The sequence below is a fragment of the Canis lupus genome, chromosome 26, assembly GCF_011100685.1.
Source record: "Canis lupus familiaris isolate Mischka breed German Shepherd chromosome 26, alternate assembly UU_Cfam_GSD_1.0, whole genome shotgun sequence".
Taxonomy (NCBI): Eukaryota; Metazoa; Chordata; class Mammalia; order Carnivora; family Canidae; genus Canis; species Canis lupus.
In genome coordinates, this window is record NC_049247.1 from 26,439,310 (window position 1) to 26,451,417 (window position 12,108).

At 42.5% G+C, this 12,108-nt stretch overlaps 1 gene segment (V, D, J or C); it reads left to right on the plus strand.

Moving 5' to 3' along the window:
• Positions 1-1,813: 1,813 nt before the first annotated feature.
• LOC119869141 lies at positions 1,814-2,342 on the plus strand. The segment is given in 2 exon segments: positions 1,814-1,870; positions 1,990-2,342. Coding segments are annotated over 2 exon segments (399 nt in total).
• Positions 2,343-12,108: the final 9,766 nt, after the last annotated feature.

The window sequence follows — 12,108 nt, forward strand, 5'->3', positions numbered from 1 at the left end:
TTTCATGTCAATCCATGAGACACTTACCAAATAAACAAATGGAGCCTAAATATGGGAAGACACCTTGGGTCCCCTGAGGTAGGAGTGGAGAGATTAATTCTGAGAAGAGGGAGTCCCCTGTATAATGTAAATGTTTATATCAATCCTAATAATGTGAATAGTTATAAAATTGGACAAATAAAAAGCACAATAAATCATGTTTATCAGAGAGACACAGGAAATAATGAATTTGGGAGCTGACTGTAAAGGGGGGAAAAACAGCTAGACTGGGATGCATGAACAGTGGACACTCTTTGTTAAAATTATTTGAGTTTAGTGTCAAATGCAGACATCACACGCCAGGGCCTGTGCACTGGGGGTAACTGGATATTACAGGAGGTGCTAATACAGTAAGGACATTAGTCCCACTGTATGGATGCGAGGTTTTATCAGGTGTGAACCAAGAGTGAACTCTGGGAAACATTGGGCCTTGAACTTGAAGGCAGCCAATGTCATTATTTAATTTATTTTTTGCCAATCATTACTAAAATGCAATCTCTATCAGTACTTACACTGAAATCTTTTGAAATGTTCTCTGAATTGTCCTCTTCGGAATATGCTACTCAGTGAGTGTATCCCTACAACATCTTCCTTTTATGCCATTCCCGGAAATAGTCCTTACAATTTCTTCAAAATAGGTCCACTGTCCCCTCCTCAGTGACAGCTGACCTGATGCTCACCTGGGACGTTCAGCTTTATCTAGAATGTCTTGTAATTTTTATGTACATATTAGCATTTTCCATGGACCACAGCACCTCCTGGAGTGAGACATTACAGTAAGCAGGCACCAGGATCAGAATCATAGTACAGGCGGCTCCACTTTTTGAAAGTTCTCTTAAGGCACTTAGCTTTTATAAGACATTTCCATTAGTACCTGTTTTTACCATTGAAAGAAATCTGAAGAGGATTTTTGGGTTCTCAAAAGAAGAAACGCCAAAACAGCATTCAGCATCTGTTTTTCAGGGACCTCTCTGGAGACAGCGTACAACTCCAGCAGCATGAGGGGCTCCATCCAGCTCTTTCCCTGAGAACTACCCACAGCATCTCAGCATCAGGCCATCGGGCTTGGAACTGTGTATATTATCATATATGCTTTAAATACAATTATTTTCTACACCTGATGGTAAAATGTGACCTTTGGTATTAGAGAAGATGAGATAGCTTACTTTTTGATATGGAATCATGCAAAAAATATTGTGTATATAAATTAATGTGAACTGCTTCTTTGCCTTATGCCATTGTAACTTACTATGGTTTCTTAGGGATGATGGACTTTCAGATAGCAGGGGACACATATACTAAGAATTGGACAATGCATGTGTGTATAGATGGGTGTGGTGAGCTGCAGAAACTCTCTGGGCTCTCAGGGCTTTGGGACACATTTAGGACTATGCCTTGTGATCAACAGGGGGTGCTGTGGGATGGCCTGTGGTCCCTACACAGGTGCTTAGTGAGGACCATTTACCCAAGGGACTCTGGACCTGTGGGCAGGGATGTGTGAGCTCTAAGGGGACTCAGCAGCCGTGTCCCCTCTGGCCGGGCAGAGTCCCCTGAGCAGGGACTGGTCTCAGCAGGTGCTTCCTCCCAGGGCTCTCCCCAGGGTTGAAGCCACCTCCACCCTCCCCAGTGTGGTGTGAGCTGAGCTCCAGCACCAGGGCTCAGGGAGGGGCCAATCAGTCAATGGGTGGAGCGTATTTGCATGGACAGCCCCTCCTGTGGCAGAGGGTGGAGAAAAGGAGGCCTGGGGCAGCCCAGCCCACAGAGGGGACCAGGGACTGTGTCACCATGGCCTGGATTCCTGTCATCGTCATGTTCCTCTCGCATTTTACAGGTAGGAACAGAACGCCTCAGGGAAACTGGACACCCCTCAAAGTCACTCTTCCTGAAGTCAGAATCTTGATAAATTAGTCCTTGTTTCTTTCCCATTAACCATACTGTCTGTGTCTGCAGGTTCCCTGTCCCAGCCTGTGCTGACCCAGCCACCCTCCCTCTCTGCATCCCTGGGATCAACAGCCAGACCCACCTGCACCCTGAGCAGTGGCTTCAGTGTTGGAAGCTACCATATACTCTGGTTCCAGCAGAAGTCAGAGAGCCCTCCCCGGTATCTCCTGAGGTTCTACTCAGATTCTAATGAACACCAGGGTCCCGGGGTCCCCAGCCGCTTCTCTGGATCCAAGGACACCTCAACCTATGCAGGGCTCTTGCTCATCTCTGGGCTGCAGCCTGAGGACGAGGCTGACTACTACTGTGCTACAGACCATGGCAGTGGGAGCAGCTACACTTACCCACAGTGTGTCAGATAATGAGAAAGTTAGACAAAAACCCTTTTAGCAACAATCCTTGTCCCTGAGGCCTGTTTTACTGAGAAGCTTCTTTTTTTAAGAGTTTATTTATTTATTCATGAGAGACACACAGCGAGAGGCAGAGACATAGGCAGAAGGAGAAGCAGGTTCCCTGCATGGAGTCTGATGTGGGACTCAAATCAGGACCTCAGGATCACATCCCGAGCTGAAGGCAGACACCCAAATGCTGAGCCACCCAGAAGTCCTTATTGAGAAGCTTCTAAGGAATCTCTGGTAGGGACAAATCCTGTGTGGGGAGATCTGTCCTTGAGGAGGGAAGAGTGTCACACAGAATCTGCTGTTGCCTGAGACAGCAGGTGTCCCAGGAGCACACCTGAGGAAAGGATAGAGCCACCTGCTTACGCCCCAGGGTCTGGGATAAATATAAGAAAAAAAAAAGCAATGTTTTTCACTGTATGTAGGGGATGTGGCCACCACCAATATGATCAAATTGTCAACATTTCCATCACCTGCTGAGGAACCCTTGACATACCAGCAATCTGGCCAGCGTCCCCCCTGCACCCGGCCCTCTGTGGCCCCCAAATCCCTCCTGTCTGTTGGAAGCTCCCTCCTGTGCACAGGTCACAGGTCCTGAACCACAGAACACGTGCCCTTGTCCGTGCTCCGTTCACTGGCAAGAGAGCATGGGCAACGCTGTGGGGACATCAGCACTGCCATCTGTAAATAGGCAGAGCTCTTCATGTATATGCATGTCATCCTGGTGTGGAGGCCATGCTAATCTATCTGCAAGGTTCCAATTATAGTGCATAGGATGTTGAAATGAGAAAAATTTAAATGTTGCTATTGGCCTATAAATATTTAAGGATTTCAATTTTTTTTAATTTTTATTTTCCAATGTCTATTTTCCTCTTGTCATTTTTTTCTATAGATTTGTGTATGCTCCCTTTGTTCAATAATCCAACCAGTAGCTGTTTATTCTGTTATGAAAAATAATACTATGTGTTAATTAGAACATTTTTCAAGTATTTTGTCTCCTACACTTTGCTTTAACATTGGGGGAGGGTGGGCTGTATCTTCTTTCCATTTATCCTACTCCCCTTACCCTATTTTCCCATCACTGAGGTGTTTCCAGGGCCCCCCTCCTGCCTCTCTCACCCCATCTTCCCACAGCACAGCCTCTGAGCCCTCCTGTCTCCTCCTTCCTACCCAGGATGCCTGTCCTGTGGTCAGGACTTAGCTATCTCTTCACATCCTCTGAAGCTCATGACTTGTAGTGTGAGCATGGGACCCAGGCCCCCAGGATAAAGGCTAGTGTGTATTTATTTATTTATTTATTTATTTATTTATTTATTTATTTTCACTTCCAGGTGGTGTGAAGTCAATACATAATCTGTGTTATGTATTAATAGGTGAGAGTCTCGCCCAGGAGAGTGCCCCGAGCTCCCTAAGGGCTGCAGCGCGCGGCGGGACCCGGAGCAGCTCGAAGGGGCTCGGGCGGCAGCTCCGCGGGGGGGTTGCGCGGCCCGGGAGCGCGAATCCAACAGCGCAGGCTCCGGAGCACAGGGCACCGGGACACACCCCAGGATCCCGCCTCCCCCGGGACAGGCAGAGGCCGGGAGGGCCCAGGACAGCGAGGACGCTCCTGCCCCAGCTGAGCAGATCAGCGGCCCCGCCCGGAGCCTCCAGGCCCTGCAGACTGAGAGCTCGGAGTTCCTGCCGGAGCTGAATCCAGGTTTCCAGAGCTGCCCCGCCACTGGGGCTGTTCCTCCTGCGGCCTCACGGGGTAAACAACCCCCACTGAGCCCTGCACCAGGCAGGGGCAGAGCAGCTCCCCCAACTGCTAACACATGAAAATCAGCACAACAGGCCCCTCCCCCAGAAGATCAGCTAGACTGACAACTTCCAGGAGAAGCCAAGGGTCTTAAAGAACACAGAAGATACTCCCCGGTGGTTCCTTTTTTTGTTTTGTTTTGTTTTGTTTTGTTTTGTTTTGTTTTGTTTTTGTTTTGTTTTGCTTTTTGATTTGTTTCCTTCCCCCACCCCCTTTTTTTCTCCTTTCTTTTTCTTTCTCTTTTTCTTCTTTTTTTTCCGTTTTTTTTTCTCTTTTTCTTCCCTTTTTTTTTCTTCTCTTTCTCTTTTCTTTCCTTCTTTCTCTCCTCTCTTTTTCTCTTTTTCCCAATACAATTTGCTTTTGGCCACTCTGCACTGAGCAAAATGACTAGAAGGAAAACCTCACCTCAAAAGAAAGAATCAGAAACAGTCCTCTCTCCCACAGAGTTACAAAATCTGGATTACAATTCAATGTCAGAAAGCCAATTCAGAAGCACTATTATACAGCTACTGGTGGCTCTAGAAAAAAGTATAAAGGACTCAAGAGACTTCATGACTGCAGAATTTAGAGCTAATCAGGCAGAAATTAAAAATCAATTGAATGAGATGCAATCCAAACTAGAAGTCCTAACGACGAGGGTTGACGAGGTGGAAGAACGAGTGAATGACATAGAAGACAAGTTGATAGCAAAGAGGGAAACTGAGGAAAAAAGAGACAAACAATTAAAAGACCATGAAGATAGATTAAGGGAAATAAACGACAGCCTGAGGAAGAAAAACCTACGTTTAATTGGGGTTCCCGAGGGAGCCGAAAGGGACAGAGGGCCAGAATATGTATTTGAACAAATTCTAGCTGAAAAATTTCCTAATCTGGGAAGGGAAACAGGCATTCAGATCCAGGAAATAGAGAGATCCCCCCCTAAAATCAATAAAAACCGTTCAACACCTCGACATTTAATTGTGAAGCTTGCAAATTCCAAAGATAAGGAGAAGATCCTTAAAGCAGCAAGAGACAAGAAATCCCTGACTTTTATGGGGAGGAGCATTAGGGTAACAGCAGACCTCTCCACAGAGACCTGGCAGGCCAGAAAGGGCTGGCAGGATATATTCAGGGTCCTAAAGGAGAAGAACATGCAACCAAGAATACTTTATCCAGCAAGGCTCTCATTCAAAATGGAAGGAGAGATAAAGAGCTTCCAAGACAGGCAGCAACTAAAAGAATATGTGACCTCCAAACCAGCTCTGCAAGAAATTTTAAGGGGGACTCTTAAAATTCCCCTTTAAGAAGAAGTTCAGTGGAACAGTCCACAAAAACAAAGACTGAATAGATATCATGATGACACTAAACTCATATCTCTCAATAGTAACTCTGAATGTGAATGGGCTTAATGACCCCATCAAAAGGCGCAGGGTTTCAGACTGGATAAAAAAGCAGGACCCATCTATTTGCTGTCTACAAGAGACTCATTTTAGACAGAAGGACACCTACAGCCTGAAAATAAAAGGTTGGAGAACCATTTACCATTCGAATGGTCCTCAAAATAAAGCAGGGATAGCCATCCTTATATCAGATAAACTAAAATTTACCCCAAAGACTGTAGTGAGAGATGAAGAGGGACACTATATCATACTTAAAGGATCTATTCAACAAGTGGACTTAACAATCCTCAATATATATGCTCCGAATGTGGGAGCTGCCAAATATATAAATCAATTATTAACCAAAGTGAAGAAATACTTAGATAATAATACACTTATACTTGGTGACTTCAATCTAGCTCTTTCTATACTCGATAGGTCTTCTAAGCACAACATCTCCAAAGAAACGAGAGCTTTAAATGATACACTGGACCAGAAGGATTTCACAGATATCTACAGAACTTTCCATCCAAACTCAACTGAATGCACATTCTTCTCAAGCGCACATGGAACTTTCTCCAGAATAGACCACATATTGGGACACAAATCGGGTCTGAACCGATACCAAAAGATTGGGATTGTCCCCTGCATATTCTCAGACCATAATGCCTTGAAATTAGAACTAAATCACAACAAGAAGTTTGGAAGGACCTCAAACACGTGGAGGTTAAGGACCATCCTGCTAAAAGATGAAAGGGTCAACCAGGAAATTAAGGAAGAATTAAAAAGATTCATGGAAACTAATGAGAATGAAGATACAACCGTTCAAAATCTTTGGGATGCAGCAAAAGCAGTCCTAAGGGGGAAATACATCGCAATACAAGCATCCATTCAAAAACTGGAAAGAACTCAAATACAAAAGCTAACCTTACACATAAAGGAGCTAGAGAAAAAACAGCAAATAGATCCTACACCCAAGAGAAGAAGGGAGTTAATAAAGATTCGAGCAGAACTCAACGAAATCGAGACCAGAAGAACTGTGGAACAGATCAACAGAACCAGGAGTTGGTTCTTTGAAAGAATTAATAAGATAGATAAACCATTAGCCAGCCTTATTAAAAAGAAGAGAGAGAAGACTCAAATTAATAAAATCATGAATGAGAAAGGAGAGATCACTACCAACACCAAGGAAATACAAACGATTTTAAAAACATATTATGAACAGCTATACGCCAATAAATTAGGCAATCTAGAAGAAATGGACGCATTCCTGGAAAGCCACAAACTACCAAAACTGGAACAGGAAGAAATAGAAAACCTGAACAGGCCAATAACCAGGGAGGAAATTGAAGCAGTCATCAAAAACCTCCCAAGACACAAGAGTCCAGGGTCAGATGGCTTCCCAGGGGAATTTTATCACACGTTTAAAGAAGAAATCATACCTATTCTCCTAAAGCTGTTTGGAAAGATAGAAAGAGATGGAGTACTTCCAAATTCGTTCTATGAAGCCAGCATCACCTTAATTCCAATGCCAGACAAAGACCCCACCAAAAAGGAGAATTACAGACCAATATCCCTGATGAACATGGATGCAAAAATTCTCAACAAGATACTGGCCAATAGGATCCAACAGTACATTAAGAAAATTATTCACCATGACCAAGTAGGATTTATCCCTGGGACACAAGGCTGGTTCAACACCCGTAAAACAATCAATGTGATTCATCATATCAGCAAGAGAAAAACCAAGAACCATATGATCCTCTCATTGGATGCAGAGAAAGCATTTGACAAAATACAGCATCCATTCCTGATCAAAACCCTTCAAAGTGTAGGGATAGAGGGAACATTCCTCGACATCTTAAAAGCCATCTATGAAAAGCCCACAGCAAATATCATTCTCAATGGGGAAGCACTAGGAGCCTTTCCCCTAAGATCAGGAACAAGACAGGGATGTCCACTCTCACCACTGCTGTTCAACATAGTACTGGAAGTCCTAGCCTCAGCAATCAGACAACAAAAAGACATTAAAGGCATTCAAATTGGCAAAGAAGAAGTCAAACTCTCCCTCTTCGCCGATGACATGATACTCTACATAGAAAACCCAAAAGTCTCCACCCCAAGATTGCTAGAACTCATACAGCAATTCGGTAGCGTGGCAGGATACAAAATCAATGCCCAGAAGTCAGTGGCATTTCTATACACTAACAATGAGACTGAAGAAAGAGAAATTAAGGAGTCAATCCCATTTACAATTGCACCCAAAAGCATAAGATACCTAGGAATAAACCTAACCAAAGATGTAAAGGATCTATACCCTCAAAACTATAGAACACTTCTGAAAGAAATTGAGGAAGACACAAAGAGATGGGAAAATATTCCATGCTCATGGATTGGAAGAATTAATATTGTGAAAATGTCAATGTTACCCAGGGCAATATACACGTTTAATGCAATCCCTATCAAAATACCATGGACTTTCTTCAGAGAGTTAGAACAAATTATTTTAAGATTTGTGTGGAATCAGAAAAGACCCCGAATAGCCAGGGGAATTTTAAAAAAGAAAACCATATCTGGGGGCATCACAATGCCAGATTTCAGGTTGTACTACAAAGCTGTGGTCATCAAGACAGTGTGGTACTGGCACAAAAACAGACACATAGATCAGTGGAACAGAATAGAGAATCCAGAAGTGGACCCTGAACTTTATGGGCAACTAATATTCGATAAAGGAGGAAAGACTATCCATTGGAAGAAAGACAGTCTCTTCAATAAATGGTGCTGGGAAAATTGGACATCCACATGCAGAAGAATGAAACTAGACCACTCTCTTTCACCATACACCAAGATAAACTCAAAATGGATGAAAGATCTAAATGTGAGACAAGATTCCATCAAAATCCTAGAGAAGAACACAGGCAACACCCTTTTTGAACTCGGCCATATTAACTTCTTGCAAGATACATCCACAAAGGCAAAAGAAACAAAAGCAAAAATGAACTATTGGGACTTCATCAAGATAAGAAGCTTTTGCACAGCAAAGGATACAGTCAACAAAACTCAAAGACAACCTACAGAATGGGAGAAGATATTTGCAAATGACATATCAGATAAAGGGATAGTTTCCAAGATCTATAAAGAACTTCTTAAACTCAACACCAAAGAAACAAACAATCCAATCATGAAATGGGCAAAAGACATGAACAGAAATCTCACAGAGGAAGACATAGACATGGCCAACATGCATATGAGAAAATGTTCTGCATCACTTGCCATCAGGGAAATACAAATCAAAACTACAATGAGATACCACGTCACACCAGTGAGAATGGGGAAAATTAACAAGGCAGGAAACAACAAATGTTGGAGAGGATGCGGAGAAAAGGGAACCCTCTTACACTGTTGATGGGAATGTGAACTGGTGCAGCCACTCTGGAAAACTGTATGGAGGTTCCTCAAACAGTTAAAAATATACCTGCCCTACGACCCAGCAATTGCACTGTTGGGGATTTACCCCAAAGATACAAATGCAATGAAACGCCGGGACAGCTGCACCCCGATGTTTATAGCAGCAATGGCCACGATAGCTAAACTGTGGAAGGAGCCTCGGTGTCCAACGAAAGATGAATGGATAAAGAAGATGTGGTTTATGTATACAATGGAATATTACTCAGCTATTAGAAATGACAAATACCCACCATTTGCTTCAACGTGGATGGAACTGGAGGGTATTATGCTGAGTGAAGTAAGTCAGTCGGAGAAGGACAAACATTATATGTTCTCATTCATTTGGGGAATATAAATAATAGTGAAAGGGAATATAAGGGAAGGGAGAAGAAATGTGTGGGAAATATCAGAAAGGGAGACAGAACGTAAAGACTGCTAACTCTGGGAAACGAACTAGGGGTGGTAGAAGGGGAGGAGGGCGGGGGGTGGGAGTGAATGGGTGACGGGCACTGGGTGTTATTCTGTATGTTAGCAAATTGAACACCAATAAAAAATAAATTAAAAAAAATAGGTGAGAGTCTTGTGCAGTTTCCTGTGTTCTTAATTGTGCAGCTGTTCTTTTTTTTTTTTTTTTTTGTGCAGCTGTTCTTAAGAGACATAATGGATATTGCGATTTTCTTGGTTGGTATCACCTCAGCTACTCAGTATTTTCATGAATTAGTTGTTTAAAGGTAAAATATAGAAAAAGGTAAAATATAAATAAAATAAAGGGAGACTACTTTTAAAATAGATCTTTATAAATTAATTATGATTTTTTAAATAAATTTATTTTTTATTGGTGTTCAATTTACCAACATACAGAATAACATCCGGTGCTCATCCCGTCAAGTGCCCCCCTCATTGCCCATCACCCATTCACCCACACCCACCTTCCCTTCCACCACCCCTATTTTGTTTCCCAGAGTTAGGAGTCTTTATGTTCTGTCTCCCTTTCTGATATTTCCCACACATTTCTTCTCCCTTCCCTTATATTCACTTTCTCTATTATTTATATTCCCCAAATGAATGAGAACATACACTGTTTGTCCTTCTCTGATTGACTTACTTCACTCAGCATAATACCTTCCAGTTCCATCCACGTTGAAGCAAATGATGAGTATTTGTCGTTTCTAATGGCTGAGTAATATTGCATTGTATACATCACATCTTTATCCATGCATCTTTCGATGGACACTGAGGCTCCTTCCACAGTTTGGCTATTGTGGACATTGCTGTTATAAACGTCGGGGTGCAGGTGTCCTGGCATTTCATTGTTTTTGTTTTTTTTTACTTATATCTAATATTGATATGAAGGGAAATATGGTTAAATAAAAGTAATTGTTGTGTAAAATATTTCTTAATATTTCTCTGTAATTTCTTATAAATCATTCAATAAATATGCCTAAAGCCACATGTCAAGTGTAGGATGAAGAAGTCAGGTCTTCTAGTTAAGGGATGAAATATAATACGTACAAGTGTCACAGAGCTACCCAGAGTAGTCTGCTTGATGAGGTATAGGGAGAGGCCACACCAGGTGCTGTCTGACAAAGGAGACATTATCTGCAGCAAATAAGGAGATCAGGGCAAGAATTTCCAAAGATGAGGCTCCCTGAGGGGGGTGAGTGGTTTCCTTTTACTCAGGGTGAGGATGGATATTCAGGGAGGGGCATTTGTCAATCCAGGGCAGGGCACGTAGGATTGTGCAGGGGTGAGGAGCACACAAGCTGTGTGTGTAGCTGTGGAGTGTGAGTGAAGTGTGATCCTCGGAGGGCAGAGATGTGACATTGTGAGGACATAGAGGTCACCGGGAGATGCTCCATGGTCCTTCTGCAGCAGATGGAGCTATTGGAGGAGCTCAGAGTGACCTTGGCTGCTGGCTCTTCCTGCTGCTTGCCTCTTAAATATATGGTTTACATTTCTGTGAGAAAGAAGGAGTGCCTCTGCGTCTTGCTGGTGCTGAGGTTTAACCTCATTAACCCTGTGGGGCATGGTTTCAATGCAGCAAATTAACTCAAGGATGTGCATTAGCTCAGCTTTACTTTTGAATCAGTGCAGACAGTTCTCCTGGATCAGCAGAACTGTCTCCTCCTTTTCACTTTTTCTCTGTTTTATTTCTTTTTGGACTGAGGACACATAACTCTCTCTCCTTATGGAAGGCTCAAGTTATTTAGTCCAAAAATATCCCAATGATAAGAAAATTCAGTGTGGTATATAACGAAAGATGAATGGATAAAGAAGATGTGGTTTATGTATACAATGGAATATTACTCAGGTATTAGAAATGACAAATACCCACCATTTGCTTCAACGTGGATGGAACCGGAGGGTATTATGCTGAGTGAAGTAAGTCAGTCGGAGAAGGACAAACATTATATGTTCTCATTCATTTGGGGAATATAAATAATTTAAAATAGTTTCAATACTATTTTATTTTATTTTATTTTATCTTTTCATTCTATGAGGCCAGCATCATCTTAATTCCAAAACCAGACAAAGACCCCACCAAAAGGGAGAATTATAGACCAATATCCCTGATGAACATGGATACAAAAACTCTCAACAAGATACTAGTCAATAGGATACAACAATACATTAAGAAGATTATTCACCATGACCAAGAGGGATGTATCCCTGGGATGAAAGGCTGGTTCAGCACTCGTAAAACAATCAATGTGATTGATCATCTCAGCTAGAGAGAAAACAAGAACTGTACAATCCTCTCAATAGATTCAGAGGAAGCATTGACAAAATACAGCATCCATTCCTGATCAAAACTATTCAGAGTGTAGCGATAAGGGAAACATTCCTCAACATCCTAAAAGCCATCTATGAAAAGCCCACAGTAAATATCATTCTCAATGGGGAAGTACTGGGAGCCTTTCCCCTAAGATTAGGAACAAGACAGGGATGTCCACTCTCACCACTGCTATGGAACTGGAGGGTATAAGGACAAACATTATATGTTCTCATTCATTTGGGGAATATAAATAATAGTGAAAGGGAATATAAGGGAAGGGAGAAGAAATGTGTGGGAAATATCAGAAAGGGAGACAGAACGTAAAGACTGCTAACTCTGGGAAACGAACTAGGG